Here is a 23,984-nt window from a genome sequence, read left to right as displayed (position 1 = left end):
AGGCAGCAAAGACAGGGGAAGTAGGACTGCAAAGCCTGATAGCCAAGCACAGTTTGGATAGACCTCTGCAGACATTTATCAGGAGCTTCCTGTGTGGCTCCAAGTGCCTGGCAGAGGGTGTCTAGTGTCAGTGTAGTGTGGATAGAGAAAAGATCAAACCAACCCAACCCAACAAAGAACTTCGTCAATGACTAGCTTTGTCCTCTGGTCAATCCCACACAGCTTGCATGAAGAGCTTTTAATTACTGAAAGACAAGAGTGTGTGCCTCCCTAAATTTTTCTCAAGTTCTCAGTTCCTTCCTCTCTTCCTCAAATGGCATAGTTTCAACATCCCTGAGAGCCAGCCCCAAACCCTATAAATATTTCACAGATGGCCCAACTAGCCCATTATGGCTAAGACTATTGGCTTTGTTCTGAACAATGCTGGGAATCATCGGCATCAGCTAGAGAAGATTTCTCTTTGGAGGCAGCCATTCACAGGCAATTCCTGTTCCTATCCACCCCCATCAGCCTCTGTCCCAGGTGGGGTCCTGGAGGTTTTAGCTCATCTCCCTCTTAGTAATCAGAAATCTTGATTTTGGCCCCAGCTGTACACACTCCACGGACCTTGGCTCTTCACTCTGTGAAATGCAGAAATTCAATCCGGAGGATCCTAGGAAGCCTTTCAGGCTTAAAATTTGAATATGATTTAGATGTGTATGGACATATGTATATGCATTTGCCTTTGTACATTCCCGCTTTGAAAGATATTTATTACCTAGGCAAATCTAAAATTGCTCCATTTCTGCCAAGCTCAATAAATAAAATGATGCCATCCATCATAATATGTCTGATACCTTCTGGAAGAGGTATCAGCACTGTTTCCAGAAGTCTGGTGGGGCTCTCCCACTTCAGAATGATCTGTAGTGTTTATTTAAAATTTCAGATTTCTGGTCCAGCCTCACCTCCTGGATTAGTATCTCAGAGTAGGGTGCAGCCTGCAGCATTTTAACCAGTACACCAGGGTAGTCTCAATTTAGTTTTAAGGTACAGAGACTACACGTATGCCAGTTCCCACACACACACAAAAATTATTAGCAGATATGCTGGCCTTGAGTTTTATCCCTCCTTCTTAATCAGGAAGAGCTCTCTTAACCTGGAGAACTAAAGACAATTCTCAGAGTTTAGGAATTCCTCTCAGCAAAATTGAGTGAATTGTTGAACTAAGTAGGAACTAAGAGAGAAAATGTTCTGTCTCTTCAGGTTTACATTCTAAGCACCATTGACATATGTATAGACAAAACAATCCTAGAAAACTATATTATTCCAACCTGTAGTAGTAATGTTTTTTAGCAGGCAGCTAAAAGTTTGCCTGTAAAACAAAAGACAAATTTTAAGCTCTGAAATTCATTACTTTTCAGATATCTACCTTCATAGGGTTTAAAACACAGTTGCTATTCATATCTTAGCTTCTTCAAGATCTACACCGAAGCCTCCTTTTTGAGGGAACAAATTTTACCCTAGAATGAAAATCCAAATAGCCCTAGGTAGGCAACGGCCTCTCAGAAGTACTAGGTTTCATTGCTTCTGCCAGTGTCTAATTGTATGGTACTTTCTTCTTTCCTTTTCATTTTCTTTATTAGTACATGTCTGTAGTACAAAATGTTTACATTCTTTGTAGGGAATCGGTAAATGTACATAATGCATCTTCATTCCATCTTTTGTCCCCTTTCCCTTCCCTCCCCCCAACCCCCTGTCCATCCAACTCCAATCTCCCACCTTTTTGTGTGCATGTATATAGTACATAATGTTTACATTCCTTGAGTGGAGTTGATACATGTACCTAACACATCCCAGTTCCCTTTTTCATCCCCTTTCCCTCCCCTCTCTCCATCTATTGATCCATTTCCTCTTTTAGAAAGATCTGTGTTCCTACTTCCTATTATCTATCTTTTATTTTGTTTTTTCTTATCTGCCTAAAAATTCCTGTGGTTAACTACAGTTGGTTTAGCAGCAACTGTACAAGACTATACAGACCAGAGATAGTAAAAATCTACAGAGATCAACATCATCAGAAATACCGTTAGGAGGTTTGTTCAACCTCAGCCCTGATGATAGACTAGAACAGGCCTTGTTATATAGGGGGCTATGCTGGGCATTGAACAGTGTTCTGCAGCCCCAAACACCCAAATGCCAATAGACCCTGAGGGTACAAATCACCTTCAGTTGATTGAGAATCAGTGCCTTAAAAGAGCTAGCCAGGTGTGGTGGTGCACACCTGTAATCCCAGCACTGGGGAGGCTGAGATGGGAAGATTACCTTGAGTTCAAGGCCAGCCTGGGCTAATAGGGAGCCCCTGTCTCAAAAAACAAAACAACCCCCCCAACAAAGCAGTGATTTTAAAGGGTATGTTGTGACTTAGAAGCATAAGTGTAGAGGTATAGCAGAGGGAAGGCTCATTTTCATTTTTTTAGTTTACAGTTCTTAAGTGTTCAGTTTGAGTTTCGACAATTGTGTTTTGTCTTAATTTTAAGAACAATTTAGTATAGTATCTGTAACTTCAATTTCTTTCTGTATTACTGAGCCAAGACCTTACAAAAATGTATTTCAATAAACAACCCTGAGTTCTTTATAAAAGATGCTGAACCTGGTATCACCTTGTGACAATACTTTTTAAAATAAAGTGATAATAGCTGTGTATACTACACAATTTTCACCCTTGTGTGAAACTAATCTCTTCCAGTGTTTGGTCCACACACAGAAGGTCCCTGTCTCCATTGTCCCAGGTCCCCACGGACCAACATATCCACCCTTGAGTCATTTTAAACCCTTCCTGTGATAACCCTGAGAAATGCAAGACAGGCATTTTCATTTTGTGCCGTTTGAAAACAGGATCTGTGAAATCTGTTTTGAGACCAAAACAAAACAAAAAAAAAGGATCATAATGGTGAAAATACAAATGGTCTGTCTAGAAAACGAACACTTCTGTAAGATTCTCCTCTCTGGGGTGAGGGACATAGAGTACCTGAGCACATGACAGTGACCTATTCGACTTCTCTCAAGAGTGACAGGCATTTATATCTGTGCTTCCTGTTTTGATCCTGGCAGGTGGATGAGCTCTATGAAGCTTACTGTATCCAGCGACGCCTCCAAGATGGTGCCAGCAAAATGAAGCAAGCCTTTGCAATGTCCCCTGCCAGCAAAGCTGCCCGAGAGAGCCTGTCTGAGATCAATCGGAGCTACAAGGAGTACACAGAGGTACAACCTGCCCCTCCCTGCCTGGTGCTGCACCCTAACCCCACCTGATCTGGTTTCTGGGTCACTGCCCAGAACAAGGTGACCAACAACCTGCAACTTCAGTCCACTCTCTAGAGAGACAGTGCTATTGCCAGTCTCAAAAACAAACAAAAAAACAAGCAAAGCAACCAGTGCAATTGTTTAAAATAAGCCACAGTGCCCTGATTTTTGTCACTTGAATGTGTTTCCAAATATTCCAGCATATGGTCCAATCGAGCTTTACCCCTAGAGGTTGAGCGGACCCTGTGGTTGAGAGGGATCCAGCAAATGGCAGTCGGATATCACTAACCCCTGCCTAGGAATTTTTTGTGTGAGTGAAAAACTTTTAAAGGAGACAAGATAAAGAACTATGAGCAGAAATGTGCTTTCCTAGTTTCTGGGGCCCATGCCGCCTACAAAGGGAGGTCTTCATCCCTCCTGGGGTCACCTGACACCCCAGTCTCTGATGGAGTGACTGAATTATTAAAGCCGCACTTCTCATCATCCCGTGAGTCTTTATTCAGAGATCAGATTTCATGAATGAAGTCACCAGCCTGCCTGCCGAGGGCCTGCTGCACAATTCCCAGAGCTGAGGTCTTGCTCCAGGACTGCTGTGCGCTCTCTCGCCCACATTGCCTCTTATCTGAGCACCGACTGTCTCTCTTCATGGCCTAAAATAGGGCTCTTTTTTACCCAACTGCCCTGTTTAGAATAATGCTTTGTTGGTGTTTGTTTTGTGGTACTAGGGATAGAATCCAGGGCTGCTCTACTACCGAGCTTCACCCCCCAGCCTTTTAAAAAGTTGTTTCTGTTTGGGCTGGGGATTAGCTCAGTGGCACAGGTGTCTGCCTCACAAGTGCAAGGTCCTGCTTGAGTTTGATCCTCAGTAGCAAAAAAAAAAATTATTTTTGTTTTTGTTTTGTTTTGGGTTTTTTGAGGCAGGGTCTCACTAAATTGCTTAGGCTGAACTCCAGCTCACGATCCTCCTGCTTCAGCCTCCCAAGTAGCTGGGATTACAGGCGTACATCACCACACCTGGCTCAGAATAATTTTTTTAGTGCCCCAAATTAAAATTAGAATTCAAAGGAAAAATAAGTATTATAATACAATTTTTTAAGGTTATGAATACATTTGTCAAAATATCTTAAAACTTGATTGTGTGACAGAGTACTGCGTTACCACTTAATTAACATACCAAATTACAAAATCTAGTGACCTACTAAAATTTCAAAGCGATTAAAAATATAAAAGATTTTCTTGAGTTCTCCGCAACCAGTGATGCGACATGAACATGTGATTGCTATCAGTATCAAAACACAGGTATTACTGATATTGCTCTAGCTTGTTTTCTACACTCACGGCGTGCGGATGTGTTAAATTCCAGGAGAGGTTAGCGAAAATAAGACTGACTCTTGCTGCTGCCCCCGATCCACAAGTGTGGACCCAAAGGTTAAATCCTACTTCGTGAGACCTCATTCGTACAGGTCTCTGAAATTATAAAAGCAGTTTCCAGTTATAGAGGCTGTTCAGAGTGCAGAAGCAGATAACCGACCCACACCCTGCAGAAGCTGCCTGAGCCAGGTCAATTCAGAAGGAGCCACCCTGGTCAGGTGCCCAGGTAGCCTAGCATCATGCATTCTGTCAGAAATTCAAAGATGCAGTGCAGTTTCAGCAAGAGGAAGGGCTGCCTCAGACAACAAAGATGAAGTCAAACCTACAGAAAAGTTGAAAGACAAAATGCTGAAGCCCAGGCACCTTTACCTAGATATACCCATTGGTAATGTTTGACAAGATGCGCTTTTCTTGTCTCTTGTGAAATCATGTTTTCTTCTGAGTCATTTGATAATAAGTAGTAGATGTCATGACATTTTACCCCCTGCATATTTTAGCATGGATCTCTCTATTTTTTAAATTGACAAGTGAAAATTGTATATGTCTGGGGCACAGCACATGATGTACTGAGATAGGCATACACTGTAGAATGGCTCACTTGGGCCCATTAACACAGTGTGGATCTCTGAATGGTAACCTAGGTGATGTTGCATCTTCAGCAGAACCACACACTATTATGACAATGAAGAAAACGAGCTATCCTGTACAAGTGCCTAGTATCATGTCCACTTTCAAATTTCTTCTAAATGACAATGCCTTTCATAACTATTTTACATTATTTGTTTATCTTTCAAATCAGGACATAACCAAGGTTAAGTGTTATATTTGACCATCATATCCCTGTAATCTCCTTAGATTTCTTTTTCTTTTTCTTCTTTTTTCTTTTTTCTTTTTTTGTGGTGCTGAGGGCTGAACCCAGGGCTTTGCTCATGCTTCAGACAAGTGCTCTACCACTGTACTACATCCCTAGCCATTCTTTTTAAATTTGATTTTTATTTTGAGACAGGATCTTGCTAGTTTTCCTGGGCTGGCCTTGAATTTGTGATCCTCCTGCCTCAGCCTCCAAGTAGCTGAGATTACAGACCTATGTCATTGTGTCTGGCTCTGCAGAACTCTTTCCCCAATGATGCTGCCTTTTTAGAGAGCCCAGGCTAGTTCTTCCAGAATATCCCACAGTCTGGACTTCTGTGTTTTTGATGTAGCTTAACCTGTTCATGCCTTGGATTAAACATTTTGTCCACAATGTCTCAAAGGCCAGCCTGTGTGGCTCACTGAAAACAAATAAATGCCTCCTATCATCCACGTAGTGGCTGTGTAGTTGTTAAAATGTCCTGTGCTTGGGGCCAGCATGTGAAAGGAAGCTCTAACACCAGTGCCCTGGTCTCTTCACAGAACATGTGCACCATCGAGGCGGAGCTGGAGAACTTGCTGGGGGAATTCTCCATCAAGATGAAAGGTAATTTCCCACTGACAGTCGGGAGCTGGCTCGCTGAGCTCCCTGAAGTCTGACAGCACATGCTATTTTGATTTTCCTTGCAAAGACAATGCTGCCCGCTCTGAGCCCTCCCCCTACCGTTATTTTGATGCTTCTCATCCTAAGCCGGACTTTCTCACTTAACACATTCGCTTATTATGAGAGACTCTCAAACACACACAGAAGCAGAGAGAACATTCCCATTAATCCCAGACGCCCATTGCCTACATTCAGTAATTAGCAAGATTTTGCCGCATTTGCCTGTTTTCCTTTCTTTGTTTTCCCTTTGATGAAAGAGAAGTCTTTTGATGAAATCAAACCCAGTTTTGTCAGCCTGGCGCTGGGTCCTGCAGCCGCACCTCCTAATAGGCTTTCTCCGTAACTCAGTCCCATCCCATTCTCACATCTAACAAGGTGAATGCACCTTTGTTCTTAACCTATTTTATTGTGAAATTTCCCAGCTGTCTCAAAAATGCTTTGTACAGTTGTTTGTTTAGGATGCACACAAAGTCCGTGTGTTATAATGAGCTGTTCGGTATATCTTCAGGTTTCCCTTCATCTGAAACAATCCCCCTGCTTTGTCCTGCCGCTGTGTAGAAACCACTGCTGGCCAAATGCCTCTTATTTGACTTGTGCCTTGGCCTCTTTGTGGTGTCATTGAAATTGTCCCCTCATTACCATGTTTCTGTAAACTACCTACCAGGTTTGTTTGCTTTCTAATCTGAATGTTAAACCCACAAATGATTGTGACTTTAGGGTGTCTATTCCAGAGAGTTCCAGTCTGGAACCATTGTTGATTTATGCAAGAGGGTCCTCTTCAGAATGCAAAGGAAGCCTGGTTTTAGAAAAGGAGCTTTTCCCCGGTGTAGCCGCTTTTACAGCTCTGTGGCTGGCAGGGCTGGTGAATAAGAACTGGACTGGGAGGGAGGGGCACCCTCTTCTCTTCTCCGGTCCCATTTGAGGGCAGCCCAGAGCGGAGGTGCTTGCTTGCTTATTTACTTATTTATTTATTTACTTTTGGCTGAGCTTTTTAGGCGCTTAATCCCTGGGTTGTTAATGGGAATTTAATCACCCTCTTGTCTACCTTCTGCAATTACGGGAGTAGGGAGGGAGACTTCTAACAGTGCTCAACAGGAGAGCCTTATTTTCAAAGGAGTCAGAGTCATCTAACTCAGGAGGGAAAGTACTGTGCCCGACAGGAGAGAGCCGCTGGGTAAGAACGACCTTGACCCCAGCTCCCAGCAGCCCATCCTGCCCTCCACGGCATCTGTGGCAGGTCTGTGATACTCGCTGCCTGCCTCACTTCTGAGTTGGGCACCTAGACCTTTTCTGTGTTTTAGGGTCATTCTCCTCCCCTTGGGTCCTCCTTCACCTAAGTCGATAGTTCAGAACTGCTCAGCCCCCACCCCTCCCAGCAGCTCAGAATCCACAGAGCTGGGCTGGGCCCCACGGTACAACACTCAGGCACAGCCTGTGGGGCCTACGAGAAATTCAGGTCACACAAGTTGCTGCTCATATAAGGAGGCCCAGGTCTCCTCTGTTTGTCACACTCACTATTGTCAAACACGTCACCTTTCAGTGGAGTGATAATGTTTCCATTTCACAGATGGGAATGACTTTTCCAAGAAGTAAGATGGTATCAAACCTGAACTGAATTCTAGGGCTCCCGGTGCACTCCCACCCCAGCCAGCCCCACATTAAAAGGATGTTTCAGCAGTGCAGCAGACGCTAACAGGATGGCTCCCACTGCCACCCCAGAAGCGGGCAAGGGAAAGGGGCTGCCCACCCACCCTGGCTCCGCCTGGGCCTGCTGGGATGGTGCTAAGGCCCTGCCCCAGGGGCTGTAGGGCCTGCTGCAGTGGGTCAGGGCTGCTGCACCTCTTGGCCCCCTCCCTCTTTCACTTTCCTTTCCTTGTCTGCTTCCTCAGACTCAGGGTCTCCAGGCAGGGGCCCCAAACGGATTCTCCTTTTCACCGATGAACTTCTGTCACCTCCACTTGCCTAATCTAACAAAAAAATTCAGAAACTACTGATGTGCTTGCTGCCTCTCATGGATAACACCCCCGGGGATATCTTCTTTCCCTCCCGAAGGGGAAAAGAAAACCTGCTGGCTGCCAAGAAAGCCCAGATCTTTGCCATTAGCTGCCTCCTTCTCTCTTACTCGTTCTGGTAAAAACAACCTCCCCCAACATACATAGGGGCAAACCCAGACTGTTTCACAACCTTCGCAGACCTGTTAGGCCCTGACTTCCTCCCACCACACCCTTCTACACTTCCGTTTCTGCCCCACCACACAGGCAGGACAGCTGGGGAAGGGTGGGGGCAGGAACGATGGTAAAGACGGAGCCAGCGCTGACTGAGCACCTGTCCTGCCTGGCATGAGGCTGCCTCCTGATGATGGCAGCTGGGCCTTGGATTCCACTCAGCCTGCTGGAGAAGGTGGACATACATAGGGTGATCAAAAAATATGTGGAATGTTTAAAAATTTATTAGAGTAAAAGACACATTCTCAATAATCCCCCTCTAAACATTCCCCTCACTTCAGTCACACTTTTCCCATTGTTCTGGCCACTTTCTGAAGCAGTTCTGGAAGTCCTCTTTTGTGGGTATCTTTATAAGGTGTGATAAAAAAATATAATAAATGTGGCTTCCTAGTGCCATTCAATGGAAAGACAGGCTCATAAAAACATGGCGATGATGTCCTGCTCCATTTTGTTCATCACTGGATCTGGAACCCTGAGATTTCTGGCTCTTCCCCAAAGTCAAAATGACCATGGAGTGAATGTTTGGAATGGATTCAGGACACTGAGGCAGCCACAACAGTGCAACTGAAGATGCTCACAGAAAAGGACTTCCAGAGCTGCTTCAGAAAGTAGCAAGAATGATGGGATAAGTGGATTGAAAGAGAAGAGGAGTACTTTGAGGGGGATTCATGGTAATATGTCTCTTACAGTAATAATTTTTTTTTAAATTTCAACATTCACCATATTTTTCAGTCAGAGCAGTTATGAGCCAGTGTATCCTAAGTAAATTGACTCAGTGACCTGCTGAACCAATAGCAAGACCAGGTAGCTGTAAAAGCCTGAAGGGAGAGGAGGAAGCTGCCACTCACTGTCAGAGGGCAGAGAGCAGGAAAGAGAGAGGCCTCCCAGTGTACACTGAGAACCTGAGGGCCTGAGTAGCATTCACGGGAGGGGAAGTAACCATGCTGGGTAGACTGGTGCGGCAAAGTGCTCGTGAGGAGATGAGACAGGGAGAGCTGTTTCTGCGGAGCCAGGAATGCTCACTAGAAAGAGCTTCAGAGCTGCAGCTGTGAGGCAGAAAGGGGCTTGAGAGATGTGGTCCTTTAGGGAAAACTGATTTTCTTCCCAATTATTACTTCACTCAAATTAAGTTCCAGGCATGTGTAGGTGCAGCAGTTCATGCTGGCCCTGGTTTGGGGCAAGTCAGGCCTGCAGTCAGCTAGAGAGCCTGCATTATTTATGTCCAGGCCATGAATGGGAAAGCATGTAACCGGAGCCCCCCACTGTCAGCTACTTGGCTCTTTTCCTTAGAGCAGGAGGTGACTCTTGGGAAGGAAAATCATGGTAGAACTGGGGGGGGGGGTGGGGGGGGAACCACTTTTCTGGGAAACCGTGTCTGAGCACAGGAAGACATGGGTGAGGGCCTCGTGTGCAGCTCTGGGTCTCCAGGTGACCTGTGGAAGTGTCTGTCTGTCTGTTAGCAGAGGTGTCAGAGGGCGGGTACACCATGGATACAAGACAGCCGCCCCACACCACCCCTCAGAGGTAACCCCGGGCATGGCTTTGAGTGATCACCATGGAAACTCCCTGGATGGTGCAGCAGAACTCAGCAAACCCTGAGAAAATACTTACTTCTTCCCACTGCTGAAATGCCAGCAGGCCCTGGAGCAGAGCCTAAAAGAACCCACCCAGCCTCAAAGAAGCCATCTCCCACTGTCAGCCCCAACTCTTGCCTGGACCAGGAGCTGATACACAGCTCTCAGAACCCAGTACCAGAGCTGGTTCTGCCCAGCTGGTGCCATTTTGCTACATTATTGCTATAATCAGAGAATCCAAGATGCTACTACAATCAAGTCCAAACACTTTAATAATATGGATTCAGAAGCTCAAAAAATCCCTAGCATATACCTTTCTCCCATCCAGTTAAGTTCTGTTTTGTTTTTGTTTTTGTTTTTTGGTACCGGGGATCGAACTCAGGACCTTGCGCTTTCAAGGCAGGTGGCAGAACCACTGAGCTAAATCCCTGGCCCAAAGTTCTTCATATATGAAATCTCTGATAATTTTGAAAGAGGGAAACAAAAAATCCTTCAAAGGATTCCTCCTCCCCTCACCTTTGTCTAGCAATGATACCAGATCAGTTTCTTTTTAGCCAGGCTTCCACTGTAATTGCACAGGTAAACAGGCAATGGATTAATCCCAAACCAATCTGCAGGTCTTTAAAGAGCACTTTAGATTTGATTAGAATTAACATGTCAAGCTTTGGATTTATAAAAGCCAGCCAATTATGTTTTCTTTCAGAAGTATTTTTTTAAAAGACTAAATGTTCCAGAACTCTTAGTGAAAATAGGTTTAATTCTGCTCTTATTTCAATAAGTCTCTTGAAGTGGCTTGTTAAGCTGCAATTATTAAAGAAAGCGTTCCTAAATGGATAGACTGGTGGGCAGAAGGCGTGAGGAGCTGGTGATGTGCTGCCACCTACTGGGCACCAGTGGTAATGGCAAGTGCCTTTGGCACCGCCCTGGGCTTCACCCTAGCCGGGCCCATCAGCCAGGTGGAAGCGGGTTGTTTATTCAGGTGTTACAGCGCCTTAATGGGGCTATCCACAGAAGCTACACCATCACCAAGCCACATTGTGTGACACCATCACCATCATCTTTACTTGAGTAAGGTCATGGTTAGTATAAAAACAGCCCAGGGCCAGGGATTTAGCTCAGTGGTTCCACTGCTTGCCCTGCAAGCACAAGGACCCGAGTTCAATCCATGGTACCAAAAAAGAAAAAAAAAAAAAACAGCCCAGAACTCACAGAGCAGTTTTTGTATCTGCTAACCTAAATGATTTCCTCTCAGGTGCCTCTACCAATTCCCGGGGCAAACAGAGGATTGTTTGTGTCTTCTTGAATCTCTACTTTAACATTTTGAAAGTAATACCTTATCATTTTTAAAACACTGAAAAATACACCGCCAAAATGGAAATCACACAGAATTGTTCCACCCACTGCTAACCTCTGTTAAAATTATCATAAATAGCCAACCAGTCTTTACTATGTTTATGCTGCCTCCCAACATATTATGATCTTTCTATATCTTTTTTTCTTTTTTATTACAAGTTAATTACATGATCTTTCAAAAACTCCAATAGAAATTACAACTTAATGTCAAAATTTTAACTTTCTCTGCAATTCCACCTTGCCAGAGATGATTATTTTTTAAGTTAGGCAGGTTTATTTTTTAGACTTGTTCCTGTGGATACATTTATATATAGTTAAGATTATACTCTACATAAAGTCTCATGGCCTGCCTTGTTTTTTCAAATAGTACATTATAAATACTGTTTTTCATTAAATGTTTACATTTGTGTTGAAAAAAAAATTTATTTTTAGTCAGAGTCTTGCTCTGTAATTCAGGGTGGTCTTAATCTCACTGTGTAGCCCAGGCTGGCCTCAAATTCAGGACGATCCTCTTGCCTCAGCCTCCTGAGTACTGGGATTACAGATGTGTGCCACCACATCTGGCCCTGTTTTGAATTTTTAAACAGAATTTTATCTTGATAAAATTGGATTATTTTTTATTAGAAAGTTAAAAATGATAAAGATTTCTGCATGTTCATATTAAATTTGTTTAGTTCCTTGATTAAATCTTTCAACCTCTGGGTCCCTATGAATGTAAAAGGCTTTGCTTTGTCATCAGCACAGAAACAGCCCAATAAATCCAGATTAAATTAAAAGTAATTACAGCTGAGCCTTGGGGGGGGGGAACCAGGTTCCCTGCGTTCATGATGTACATGTGACATCCCAGCTGTCTTCCACACAGTGAACATTAAAAAATTACTCTTGGAGTGCAGCTCAGCAGTAGAGTGCTTGCCCTGCTTGCATGAGGCCATGCATGAGGATAGAAATCCCCAGCAAGCACAAAAAGTGGTGGCTGAATGCACACATGCCCTCATTCACCCAGTTGCTGCCTGTGCTGCAATGCCTCCTTATCTGTGATGAAATTCTGCTTGCAGATGCTACTTGCTTCCCTAAATGAGAGGCTGTGTGTGTGTGTGTGTGTGTGTGTATACATGTCTGTGTGTGTCTTAATTATAATTATGTAAGGAACACATTCTCCTAAAAACACAAAATGCAGAAAAAGACAAAGACTGCTGTCCACCGCTGTCCCCTCCTTGATGGAAATCAGGGTGCTTTGTCTCGTCACGAGGCACACGCTTGGTACATAGGTTTCCCCACCCCTGGACTTATAATCATCACCTCAAACTGAGCACCTTCTGTGTGCCAGATACCATCTACTGTCCTTAAATCAGTTCCATAAGGGGGATGTTGTCCCCATTGTTAGATGGAGACACTGGGCTGAGGACATCACCTAGAGGGGCCGCCGGTGGGTGGAACAGAAAGGAGGCTCGCCTTTCACTCCATCTCCTGCCTACGGGTCCTCGTCTACCTCATTCTCATGGGCTTTAACCATATTTCGTTCTACCCTGTGGGTATCTGTGAAATCTTCCTTAATTTCTAAATTGTTAACCCCTCTGCCTAGCATAGACTCTCGCACTGTGGCTCCCAGTAAATATCTACAGAAAGAAAAACATAGAGACTGATCAAAGCCACAGTTCCTGAGCTGTCCCAGTGTATGGCCACATAGTTCACCTGCTAAAGGTACACAGAGCTCTGGCCCCCGCTGAGCAGCCCCCTGTGCCGCAGACACCCCCACCACTGCCCATGGGGAAATGAATGTCCTCTCCAGCCGGCAGAGATGATGTCCCCACGAAGTCACAGACGGCCCCCAAAACTGTTATCTGAGTTTCCCCCAAAGGCTGCCCCGCTTCACTTGAATTCTTTAAATGGACCAGGGCAGGCCTCTAAAGAAGGTAATGTGCTCGGAGCCTCACATCCAACTGCTTGCTTGCAGGTCTGGCTGGCTTTGCTCGCCTCTGCCCTGGAGATCAATATGAGGTAAGTTCTGTGTGGCCCAAGGTGTTGGGATTGAGGACTTAGAGGGCACTGGGCAGTTGTCATTGTCTTGCTTCTTAAATTGCCTCTTCTTTTAAAGACATCTTAAGCCAGTGAGAAACCCTGGAGTTTGGTACAAGACCTCCTATAACATTCATCCTGATTTCCCCCGTTTTGACATCAGCACAGTTGCTTTATGACGATGATTACCATCGTGTTGCTATTTCGCCAAACGACGTGGGAGTGAGATACAGACACTGTGACCCTCATCCCTGAGTTTTCCTCCCAACAACGCATGGGTCTTCTCTCTCAGAGACATCACACACTTCCTCACCAGCACATTTAACACCAGTGCTCCAGATCGTGTCACTGGACACAATCCACATGCACTTTGCCCAGTGTCCCCATAATGTACTTTACAGTAAAATTTTTTGATCCAGTCCAGGATCACAACTGATCCTAAGTACTGTGTCCAAAGAATAATAACATCTAGATCATTCTCTATTCAAATGTACTCCATAAAGTCAAAAAGGCCTTTTAGCTTTTCCTCTTCCAAAGGGACCTTGCATAATCATTCTTTCTGTCTCTTCCAAGCCCTCTGTTGTCATTGTGGCTGTCTGACCAAGGAGACCCAGACCATGAGGGGTCTCAGTCCCTCATCCCAAGGGAGGCTGATTTCATTCCTTGCTCTGACTGCTACGTAGATTTTAGTGCTGGTTTCCTGCCTCTCTGAGCAGTGGGAGTCTGTGAAGAATAGGTTCCCATGGCAGTCCTGCCAAGTAGGACTAACGAGAGACGCATTCAGCGCATGAGCAGAAAGGCGCGATGTGATGACTGTTCCCTGGCAAATCCTCCAGGGCTCCTCCTTAAACCTCTTCCCACTCATGTGCCCTCACCACAAACCCAGAATAGGATGGACATGTGGGGTGATGATGGGGAGAGGGAGGAGCAGCAGTTGCCTCCCTGGTGCGCTGTGACCTGGGACTTGAGAAGCAGAGGTGGGGACATGAGGACTGTCCGCTATCTCCTCCAGATTTTCATGAAGTATGGCCGGCAGAGGTGGAAGCTGAAAGGCAGAATAGAAGTCAATGGCAAGCAGAGCTGGGACGGAGAAGAGACGGTTTTCCTGCCGCTGATAGTTGGGCTCATTTCCATCAAGGTGCAGTGTGGTTGCTGCCTTTGGTTGCTCTTCTGGCCACAGCAGCCAATGACCCAGGGGTGGGGGACCTCCTGATGGGCTTTTGAACTCCACCTCTGACCTCAGGTGTGACTCTGAAGGTGCCCAACTGGCCAAGAAAGCAAAAGGCCAGAATCTCCTCCTTTCCCCACCAGGTCACAGAGCTCAAGGGGCTGGCGACTCACATCCTGGTGGGCAGTGTGACTTGCGAGACCAAAGAGCTGTTTGCTGCCCGCCCACAGGTGGTGGCTGTTGACATCAACGACCTTGGCACCATCAAACTGAATCTGGAAATCACCTGGTAGTAAGTGGCCCTTGTCACATTCCTCGTGTAGAAACGTGTGCGGCAGGCCGGCGTCCTCACGGCTGGGGCTGGGCCATTGGCTTGGCCTAGGGGTTGTCAGGCCACACCTGACCTGTGGCACCACCCTCTTGGCCCCAGAGTATATGAAGCAAACTTGCCAGGTGACGCCAGGTGTGCACAGGACAAAGTAGGAGACTCAGGGCTCAGCTACTCTTCTACTTTCTGCTTTCAAGCATTTTATTCTGCCTCTCTTTTCTCTCTCTCTCTCTCTCTCTCTCACACACACACACACACACACACACACACACACACATATATCTCCCTGAAATTAATTAATGTGAAAGAAAACGACTAACATGACATATTTTACTCTCAGAAAGATCCTGCTTCTCACTGTGGTGCTTTAATTGCTTATCCCTCCTTATCTCATATACTTCACACTGACCCAGAAAATTGCAAACATCCTTAGCTTTTCTTTGCTCTAGACTGAAATGCACTAGTTCCAAAGACCAAGAGGTTATCTTTTGTATGAACTGAAAACAGTTTTCCAAAGTCACCCTGTGGGAAAGATTCATGATGAGTCAGCACTGGTAGTTCACAACACTTGATATTTTGACACTGGTAATGGAATTACCAAGTAAATATGATACATTGATATTCACATCCAGGGCCTCCATTTTAAATGTCAGTCAGATGTGGAAGTGCCAAAGGCCCAGTCTTAGTTTCTTGTTGCTAGGACAAAATACTCAACACTCAAAGTTAAAAAACGAAGGGTTTATTTTGGCTCAATTTGTAGAAGTTTCAGTCCATAGCTGGCTCCCAGATAGGGCAGCATGGCAGAGGAGAAACAGTCCATGACAAGGGAGGCAGGAGGCAGCAGCAGCAAGCCTCCCTTTCGCTTTTTATTCTGTCCAGGCTACAAGCCTATTGGTTGGTGCCACTCATACCCAGTATGGGTCTTCCCTCTTCAGTAAATCCATCATCCACATCCAGAACTAAACTAGGCCAATCAGTCAACTAATCCAGTATCACACACCAATGATCCAGTCACTCCCAAAAGCCCCACCTATGAGTACATGTAGCTTTGTCGGGGGATATCTAGATACAAGCCCTATCACCTTGTCATTGGCATAGTGTCAGCACTTTGCCTGGCCCTGGCAAGGTCATTCTTCTCTTGAATCTTATACTAAGATACTATCAGAAGCCAGGTGTGGTGGTGCACACCTGTAATACCAGCACTCTGGGAGGCTGAGGCAGGAAGATTGCAAGATCCAACCCGGCCTGAGCAACTTAGTGACTTAGCAAATCCCTGTCTCAATTTTTTAAAAAAGAGAGTTGGGGCTGAGGATGTAGCTCAATGTGATGGCCCTGGGATGAATACTCAGTACTGCACACACATACATACATACATACAACAAAAGATGTTATCAGCCTCATTGTGAATAGACTATTACGCTCCATCATGCAGGAGGCCCTATCAACTGAAATAAATGGGATGCTATTTTAGAAGAATCTGCTAATCACTTGTATTGTTCAAGTGTCAGGTCCAACAAAGCTCAAAGAATTTTTATAGACTTCCAACATCTTGTGATGTCAGGGCAAGCATTGCTGTGTTCATATTTCTAACATTCACCAGAAAGCAGACACAGCTAGCTGTAGAGATAGAGTGTGCTTGAAACTGTAATAATTCGTGGTCCCTTGAGTGAGTCTGGAGTCAGGCTTCTGCTCCACTGTCGTTTCTCTTGGTTTATTTTCTGACAAACCAATTTAACCAAAACCCACCCAATTCCTACTGGTTTGCATGGACTTTAGCACAATTTGGTGCTTTCTTGGTCTGTGGTCAGCAGTCTGTTGATTATAAGGGGTGCTAACAGATGTGACACCTGGGGACCTGTTGTTTTGCAGTCCATTTGACGTGGAGGACACGACCCCATCCTCGGGTGCTGGGAACAAGGCAGTGGCGCTCCAGAGGAGGATGTCCATGTACAGCCAGGGCACACCGGACACCCCCTCCTTCAAAGACCACGCATTCTTTGTAAGTTCACCATGACTTCTGGGGTGGACACAATGAGCCCGAGCCAGGGGGTGTGTCCTGCATTTGAGATCCTTTACAGACAGGGTGACGGATTCTCCAGAATTCCTAATATTGTATTAGGATTCCCAAAGGTTGTCCTGATCCAGTGGTGACCCAGGGAGCCAGCACTCCCGTGGCCAACCCCTTGCATCTGCAAGGGAACGTTCTCTGTCTCTCCTCTGCCCTTGCCCTGCCATTCCTGTTGCTGTGTAATAATAAACTTTCTCTAAGATTACCCTTTTCAAGAAGTGGGTATAAGTAAGGGCCTCCTTATTTGCATGGATGTGTAAAACTTGATAACCTGATTCTTTCCACTAACTCCCTCATCTTACCTTGCCTTCTGAAGAGATGGTTGCTTCCTTCACCAGACAAGCCAAGGCGGCTGTCTGTCTTCAGTGCCTTGCGAGACACTGTCTTTGCCAAGCCGCATGGCGGCTGCTCTGTCGGTGACCTGCCCTCCCTTGGCCTGAGCCCCAGGGCCGTGCTAGAGTTCTATGTGAGTGTGGCCTGCCCGTGTGATGTACTTGATTCTGGGGACTGGTGGCATGCCTGCTTCAGCATGTCTCTTGCTTGCTTGATTTCTCTATCCTGCTCTCCGGGTAGTGGTGGCCACTCTTCTGTCCCTTGGGAGGGAGGTTGGCCGTGCATGCCCCTTCTGTGGCTTTCTCTTCTAACCAGCCTTGTTTTTGTGCTGTGGTTCTTTTTCTTCACTGTGGCCAAGATAACCATGGTAACAAGATTTTTGTTTTTAAAAAACACTTATCCTTAAGAACAAAGGAAATTTAATTTCAGAAGGTAACTAGTTTATTGCTGATATCAGCCTTTCAAAAACTGGTGTTCAGGAAGTGAGGGCAATCTGGCAAGCGACGTCTGTCACTCCATTGATTGCCAGGGTGGATTCAGCTGATCTGGCTGGCTAGATGTGTGCCCCCTTTCTCCCTCATCACTCCATGTGCGTCCCTCCCAAAGCTGCACGCTCGGTCAAGAGGACGACCACCCCCGATAGAGGAGGACCGTTTCCTCGGTCAAGGGTAAACGAGTAGCTGCACTCCCCTGCTAGAACCTCCAGCCAAGCTCTCAGAAACTGGTGTTCAAGAGACTCAGAAGAATTAAATCAATTTCACTAGAGCTGTTTCTCTTTTTAAAAAAACAGGTTGTAAGTCTTAGTTTACTGTACCCTTGTTGATTCTCCAATGCCTTAGCAAAATAAACCCTATAACTTCTAGGAATACATCAATGTATTTACATGAATTATACATTACATCGCAAGAGAATACACACATGTATGCACACATATATGGAGTCTTCTGCTATTCTCAGACTCATAAAAGTCACATTTGAATATTCTGAAAGGAAAAGGTTGAAAGTCTTCTAGTTAATGATAATAATAATTGCATCTAATTCACTAAATTAAAGCTAAACTCTAGTGGAGTTTCAAGGGAAAATAGGAGGACCATTTGGGGAAAAATGCTTGAAAACATATACTGAAAATCAATAGAGCTAATACAGTGCTAACTGCCTTGTAGCTAACAATGCATTCATGCTCCTGTGCTATAAGCTGGAGGGCTATGGAGGAGATTTGGTAGAGGTCTAATAGCATATTGGAATAAGAGCACAATTAGAAAAAGCTTGGTGAGTTCCTATTGCCTTGTGGGAGAACACAAAGACCGCACAGCAGCTGCTGCTCTCTGCCCACAGCCTGCCCCTCCAGGCCCACCTCCGACCTCCACCCTCTGATCACCCCACTGTCCCCCAAATGTGCCTCATCCTTTCAGGGTCTCTGATGTTTGCATACATTGTTCCCTCCAGAACCTGCCTTGGCTGGGGGTGTAGCTCAGTGGCAGAGCACTTTCCCAGTAAGTGCAAATCCTGAGTTCCATCCCCAGCACTGCAGAGAAAAAAAATAAAGGTACAGCATGCTTCTTCCTCCTTTTTCTGCCCCCTCCCCCCACATCCTCCAAGATTGGGTTATAGGACCACCTCTCTTTCTCAGGAGCATCTCTCCCCTTGCTGGGACTCTTATCCATGACAATTATACTTGAGTCCCAACATGCATCTGTCAACCAAGGTAAAGAGCAAAGAATTGTGTTTATTTGAGGCTTATTAGAATCACAATACCCAGACAAAGAATTCAAGCAGACTTAAAAATGTCCATGGTCTTATGAGACAGTGGCTATTTTTACACTTTACACTGTAAGAGGAGGTGTTACTTACACATCTTGTGCTTCCAGGATTATGCTGGGTGCTATGAAAGTCAAACTGTGTGGTACAAAATGGGTTGCACAGGGAAATGGCCTCACATGCTGTCACAAAAGCTCATGGGTGGGTTTCATTCCAGAACTCTCCAACTGGGCCAGTCCACAAGGTGAGCACATACAGGTAGAAGGTACAGACAGCACCGTTCAGGTCCCCTGTGCATGGGTGGAAGCTGGTGTCACAGGACTGTCTTCGTTCTAAGTGGTCTGAGCTAATCCTGCTCTGCTATGACTTTCTTCCTTGACAGTTCCCTTGTGCCATTTCCTCCTGTTGAAGGCTTTGTCCCCTCAGTAGACTCCAAGCCCCCTTGGACAGGCCTCTCAGTTTAGTCCTGCTCAATACTTGCCACATGGAAGGAGATGCTAATTGGTTTTAGGGCTGTGGGACTTGCAGGGCCCAGGAAGACTTAAGAACATGGATGAGAGCCTGGACTACCCAGTTCTCCCCACGGCCCTGCCTGCCACTACCTCGAGGCCACCATGAGCTGTATGGGCACATGCTTGGACCAGTCTGGGCAGGGTGACTTGGAGAAGCCCAGGGTTTGATGCAGAGGCTGAGGCAGCTCCATGGAGAAAGACTCCAGGCCTTCTTCCATCCATCCCCCCAAAAATGTCCCCATAAATAGAGGGAGAAAAAGGAGCCACAGAACTATGGCCACCCCAAGACTTTAAGGAGCACAGTGTGTGGTCACTAATAAAAAACAGTCTCAGCTCAGGAAGGGTGAGAAAGCTGGACATGGTGGCACACACCTGTAATCCCAGCACTCCGGGAAGGTGAGGCAGGAGGACAGCAAGTGTAAGCCCAGCCCAGGCAACTTAGTCCTGTCTCAGATATAAAAATGAATAAACAAGTAAGAAGGGGTGAGGATGTAGCTCAGTGCAAAGGCCCTGGGTTCAATACCCAGTACCGAAACAACAACAACCACCAGACTAGAGTGGGCAGTGTGGGTGGAATTAACGCCTGTACTGGGGTCCAGTGGCTGCAGCTTCAGCCGCGCCAGGACCCATGACACCACAGGAGGAGACAGGGAGCCTCTGTCCTTCTGCCTCCCCCCTTTCACTTGCTGGAACATTTTGTTCCCTGGGCTCATTTCCAGCGCAATAGTGAGAATTCGTGATTTTATATATAATTAAAATAGTTATTCACTTGATACTTACTGTTTGTAGTTGTCCGTGGGTATCTGTAGGGGGCTGATTCCAGAAGCCCTCAGAAACCAAAACCCAAGTGTTCAAGGCCCTTACACACAGGGGGCAGGATTTACATATAACCCACACACATCCTCCGTGTTTGGAAGTCATCCTGGTCTCTGTACTACCTAGTACAGTGTGCATGCTGGGTAAATCCTTATTGCACTCTATCGTGTAGGGAGTAAGAAGGAAAATAAAACCTTGCACAGGCGCACTCCCAACTTTTTCCCAAGTGGTTTTGATCTACAGTTGGTTGAATCTGTAGATGTTGAACCCCCAGGTACAGAGAACTGACTATACTTTAATAATCTGATCTGGAATGTAGAAAAATTAACCATCTTGAAGGGGCTAAGTTCAATTAACTAGAAAACCTTTTCTGGAAAGGAACATCTGACATTTAGGCACCACACACAGACCACAGTGCAAGGAAAGCTGACTTAGAAACTGAACTGCTAGGGGAAAGGCAAGAAGGGAAAGGAAAAAATATGAGAAAAGGAAAAAATGGAAACAAAGCCTTTGTAAATAGGGAGGGGTAGAGGGGTTGAAGGGAGGGCAGGGGAAGGGGAAAACATAAGAACCAAGATATATCATGTATAGGTACAAATTCTCAATGAGGAATGTCATGATATTATATACCTAAAATGTACCAATAAACTTAATGAAAAACAAAAAAAAAAGAAGAAGAAAGAAACTGCATTGCTGCCCAGACCAAATGATCCTGGTTACCTGGATATTGTGACCCTGTCTCTTCAGCTCCTGCTTTGTGACACAGCATGTACCTGTGACACAGCACGGGGCTGCCTGGCACAGGACGGTTTTTCTGGACCCTGGAGAGCCTGGGCTCGGCCTGCTGGAAGACAGATGCTCCATTTATTAGTTTCCTACTTCTAGAGAAACTATGCAAATGTATTGCTGGCCTTGAATTATGTATGGCATGGTTACTAAATTAATAAAACATTGTCAAGAGCTTGGGATTTGTGGGTAGGGATTTTCAAAAACAATTTTTGAGAACTGAAGCAGAACAAAACATCACATCTTTGGAGCAAAATATTACAGATGTTGGGAAGTCTTGTGAGACAGACGCCAAGAAGAAAGACATTTGTGCTGATTCCTAATGGTGGCTGCCAAATATGGCTCCATCCTGGGATTCAAGAAACCAGCAACATCCCTACCCACCCCCAACCTTTTCTTTTGAAAAATGCCAAACCTAAGAATGATGCTGTGAACTTTCACCCAGATTCAACACTGGAAACCGAGTTTGTAATGGCTGTTTTCCTTTGCCCACCATAGACAAGTGTGCCTGTGCCTGCGAGCATGCACACACAAACACAAGAAATGTTCATGTGAAAGTTGTGGGGTTTTCATTTTTAGTGCCTTCTATTTTTTTCGGAAATAAACTGTGCCAAATGCATTATCTATATTGAAGATAATAACGAGGTGCATTTTATCCACAGTCGAACCTACCCGATGACATCTTTGAAGACGGAAAGGCAGCTGAGGAGAAGATGCCACTGTCCCTCAGCCTCAGTGACCTCCCCGATGGGGACTGCACGCTCACCTCCAGCTCAGCTGTGTCTCCCTCCAGCTCGAGCTTGGCCAACCCCGAGATCACCATCACTGCCGCAGAGCACTCCCACGGCAGCCTGTGCTCCCAGAGCGAGGGCACGGAGGACAGCGGCTCCGCATCCTCCAGCAGCTCCCTGGGCCAAGGCCAGGAGCCAGGGTGCCCCCTGCAGGGGGACACAGCAGAGCCCGAGAAAGCAGCCTTGGCCCCGGTTGCTGGCTCCAAGCCCCTGTTCCTGGAGGACGGGGTGGCTGAGGCCCTCCTGCAGGAGTCCGATGAAGCCTCTGAGCTGAAGCCGGTGGAGCTGGACACTTTCGAGGGGAACCTCACGAAGCAGCTGGTAAAGAGGCTCACCTCGGCCGAGGGCCCAGCAGCTGCCGAGAGGCAGCTCTACGAGGGCTCTGTCAGTGGGGAGTCGGAAGGCTGCAGGTCTTTTCTGGATGGCAGCCTGGAGGACGCCTTCAGCGGCCTTTTCCTTGCGTTGGAGCCGCATAAGGAGCAGTACAAAGAGTTTCAGGATCTGAGCCAAGAAGTCTTGCATCTGGATGATATTCTAAAAGTAAGTACTTTCCAGAGGCATTGATTAGATTGGAGGCATTTTCAATCAACCTTCGGTATCACACAGCCTCTCTTTTTCCCTTTTTACATTTTTATGTTTATTTTTGGCTTTTTGAGTCAGAGTCTCACTATGTAGCGTAGGCTGGCCTTGAACTCACTGTGTAGCTCTGCTGGCCTCAAACTCATGGTGATCCTCCTGCCTCAGCCTCCCAAGTGCTGGGATAACAGGTGTGTGCCACCATGCCCAGATTTCTCAATTTCTTATCTAAATCCTGTCTTGTCACAGGACCAATAGATAATCAGCATTTAAATGGCAGAGGGTTTGAATGCCAGTTGTGCACAGCAATTTTTTTCTAACAATAGACCAATTTAACTGATTAGAATTCATTTAAAAGCTCTAAAGAATGTTTAAACTCCAGTGCTGAAGTTAATCATTCTAATCCCAAATATGAAACAATGGCACTTTGATCATCATAGTCTCTCAGATGCAAATGGATAGCATCCCTCTCAAGGTGTCAGGCAGTGAGAAGCCCTTTCTCTGCTGGGGAAGTTAGGAAGAGCCCCTTCTCCTGGTTTGGCCTGAATCGGCAAGCCAGATCTCATCAGCAGTAATTATGGGTCATACCCTAGAAGCCAGGGGGCCCAAGCTTCACTGGAGATGCTTTCCTCAATCCATGGTGATCCGACAGGGTAGAGGGGGAAGATGGGCAGGAGGGACGATTTCCTCTTGGGAGGGAGCGCCTGATGATAAGCTCAGACTGCTACATCAGAATGAATCTGCCTCCACCTGTCACATGGGTTACATACAAAACAAAACAAAAACCACTGTACAGGAAGACAGAACTTGAACTTTTGTCCTGAGTCACACTGCCACTTCTTATATTCTTTGCTATCCCACTTTGACTTGTATGGTCATGGAGAAGAGAACTTGGATTTTCTTGAAAGAGCAGTTCCTTGGGGACTTGTTCTGTAAAGTAGGCTGGAAAGTAAGGTTGCAGCAGCAAGCTGAGAGCCAGCCCTTTGCATGGCTGTTTTAAGATGAGGGCTTCCCAACACCACCCGGCACTCCAATTTTGAGGCTTTTCTCACCATTTTATCCTCTTTCCTCTTTCTTCAGTCAGGTGGACCTGAGTCTAGAGAGGATTTGTGCCTGGGGCCAACGGTAGTTTAACCTCTGATGCTCCAGGTGCTCGAATGCTCCTGAGTTCCACCTTAGGCACAGCCTCTGAGAAGCGGGAAAGGCCACCAGCATCTGCTTTCTGTAAAACAGAGCTCAGAAGCCTCTGCTCAGGGCTTTTGCGTGCAAAGTGCCGTGAGCCTCTTTGCTGCCAGTCAGTCGGCATCACTACGTGAGCAAAGGGTGTTCATGCCAAAGAGCCCTGATACAAATGAGCCCCACCTAAAGCAGAAGTCTTAAAGCCAGGGTTTAGCAAGCAATCCAGCGGGCCAGCCAGTGGCAAGGAAAGTAGCTTCCAATGCAGTCTAGGGGCTGCTAAGCCACTCAATCCACCAGGAAACACTAAGAGCACCATCTGTGAGTCTTACTAAAACCAGGCA

At 46.0% G+C, this 23,984-nt stretch overlaps 1 protein-coding gene across 11 annotated transcripts in view; it reads left to right on the top strand.

Annotated features, from left to right (window-relative positions):
• Positions 1 to 23,984, top strand: part of Ripor2 (RHO family interacting cell polarization regulator 2) — a 219,734-nt gene that overhangs the window by 163,905 nt on the left and 31,845 nt on the right. For 6 of the 11 annotated variants that reach the window (XM_087181228.1, XM_021260551.2, XM_087181229.1 and 3 more), the window contains exons 7-14: positions 3,088 to 3,237; positions 6,040 to 6,103; positions 13,267 to 13,310; positions 14,341 to 14,466; positions 14,640 to 14,788; positions 16,694 to 16,823; positions 17,209 to 17,358; positions 21,760 to 22,428. In XM_087181228.1, the coding sequence (XP_087037354.1) occupies positions 3,088 to 3,237; positions 6,040 to 6,103; positions 13,267 to 13,310; positions 14,341 to 14,466; positions 14,640 to 14,788; positions 16,694 to 16,823; positions 17,209 to 17,358; positions 21,760 to 22,428 (1,482 nt within the window). The remainder of the gene's footprint in view (positions 1 to 3,087; positions 3,238 to 6,039; positions 6,104 to 13,266; positions 13,311 to 14,340; positions 14,467 to 14,639; positions 14,789 to 16,693; positions 16,824 to 17,208; positions 17,359 to 21,759; positions 22,429 to 23,984) is intronic. The other 5 variants (XM_087181231.1, XM_021260552.2, XM_087181232.1 and 2 more) reach the window with 1 other exon arrangement.

Source organism: Heterocephalus glaber, unplaced genomic scaffold (assembly GCF_053883595.1).
Source record: "Heterocephalus glaber isolate CG9 unplaced genomic scaffold, H.glaber_assembly_v1.0 deba00001472, whole genome shotgun sequence".
In the NCBI taxonomy this organism is placed as follows: Eukaryota; Metazoa; Chordata; class Mammalia; order Rodentia; family Bathyergidae; genus Heterocephalus; species Heterocephalus glaber.
Note: the sequence above shows the minus strand (reverse complement) of the source record. Positions and strands in the feature narration are given on the sequence as shown.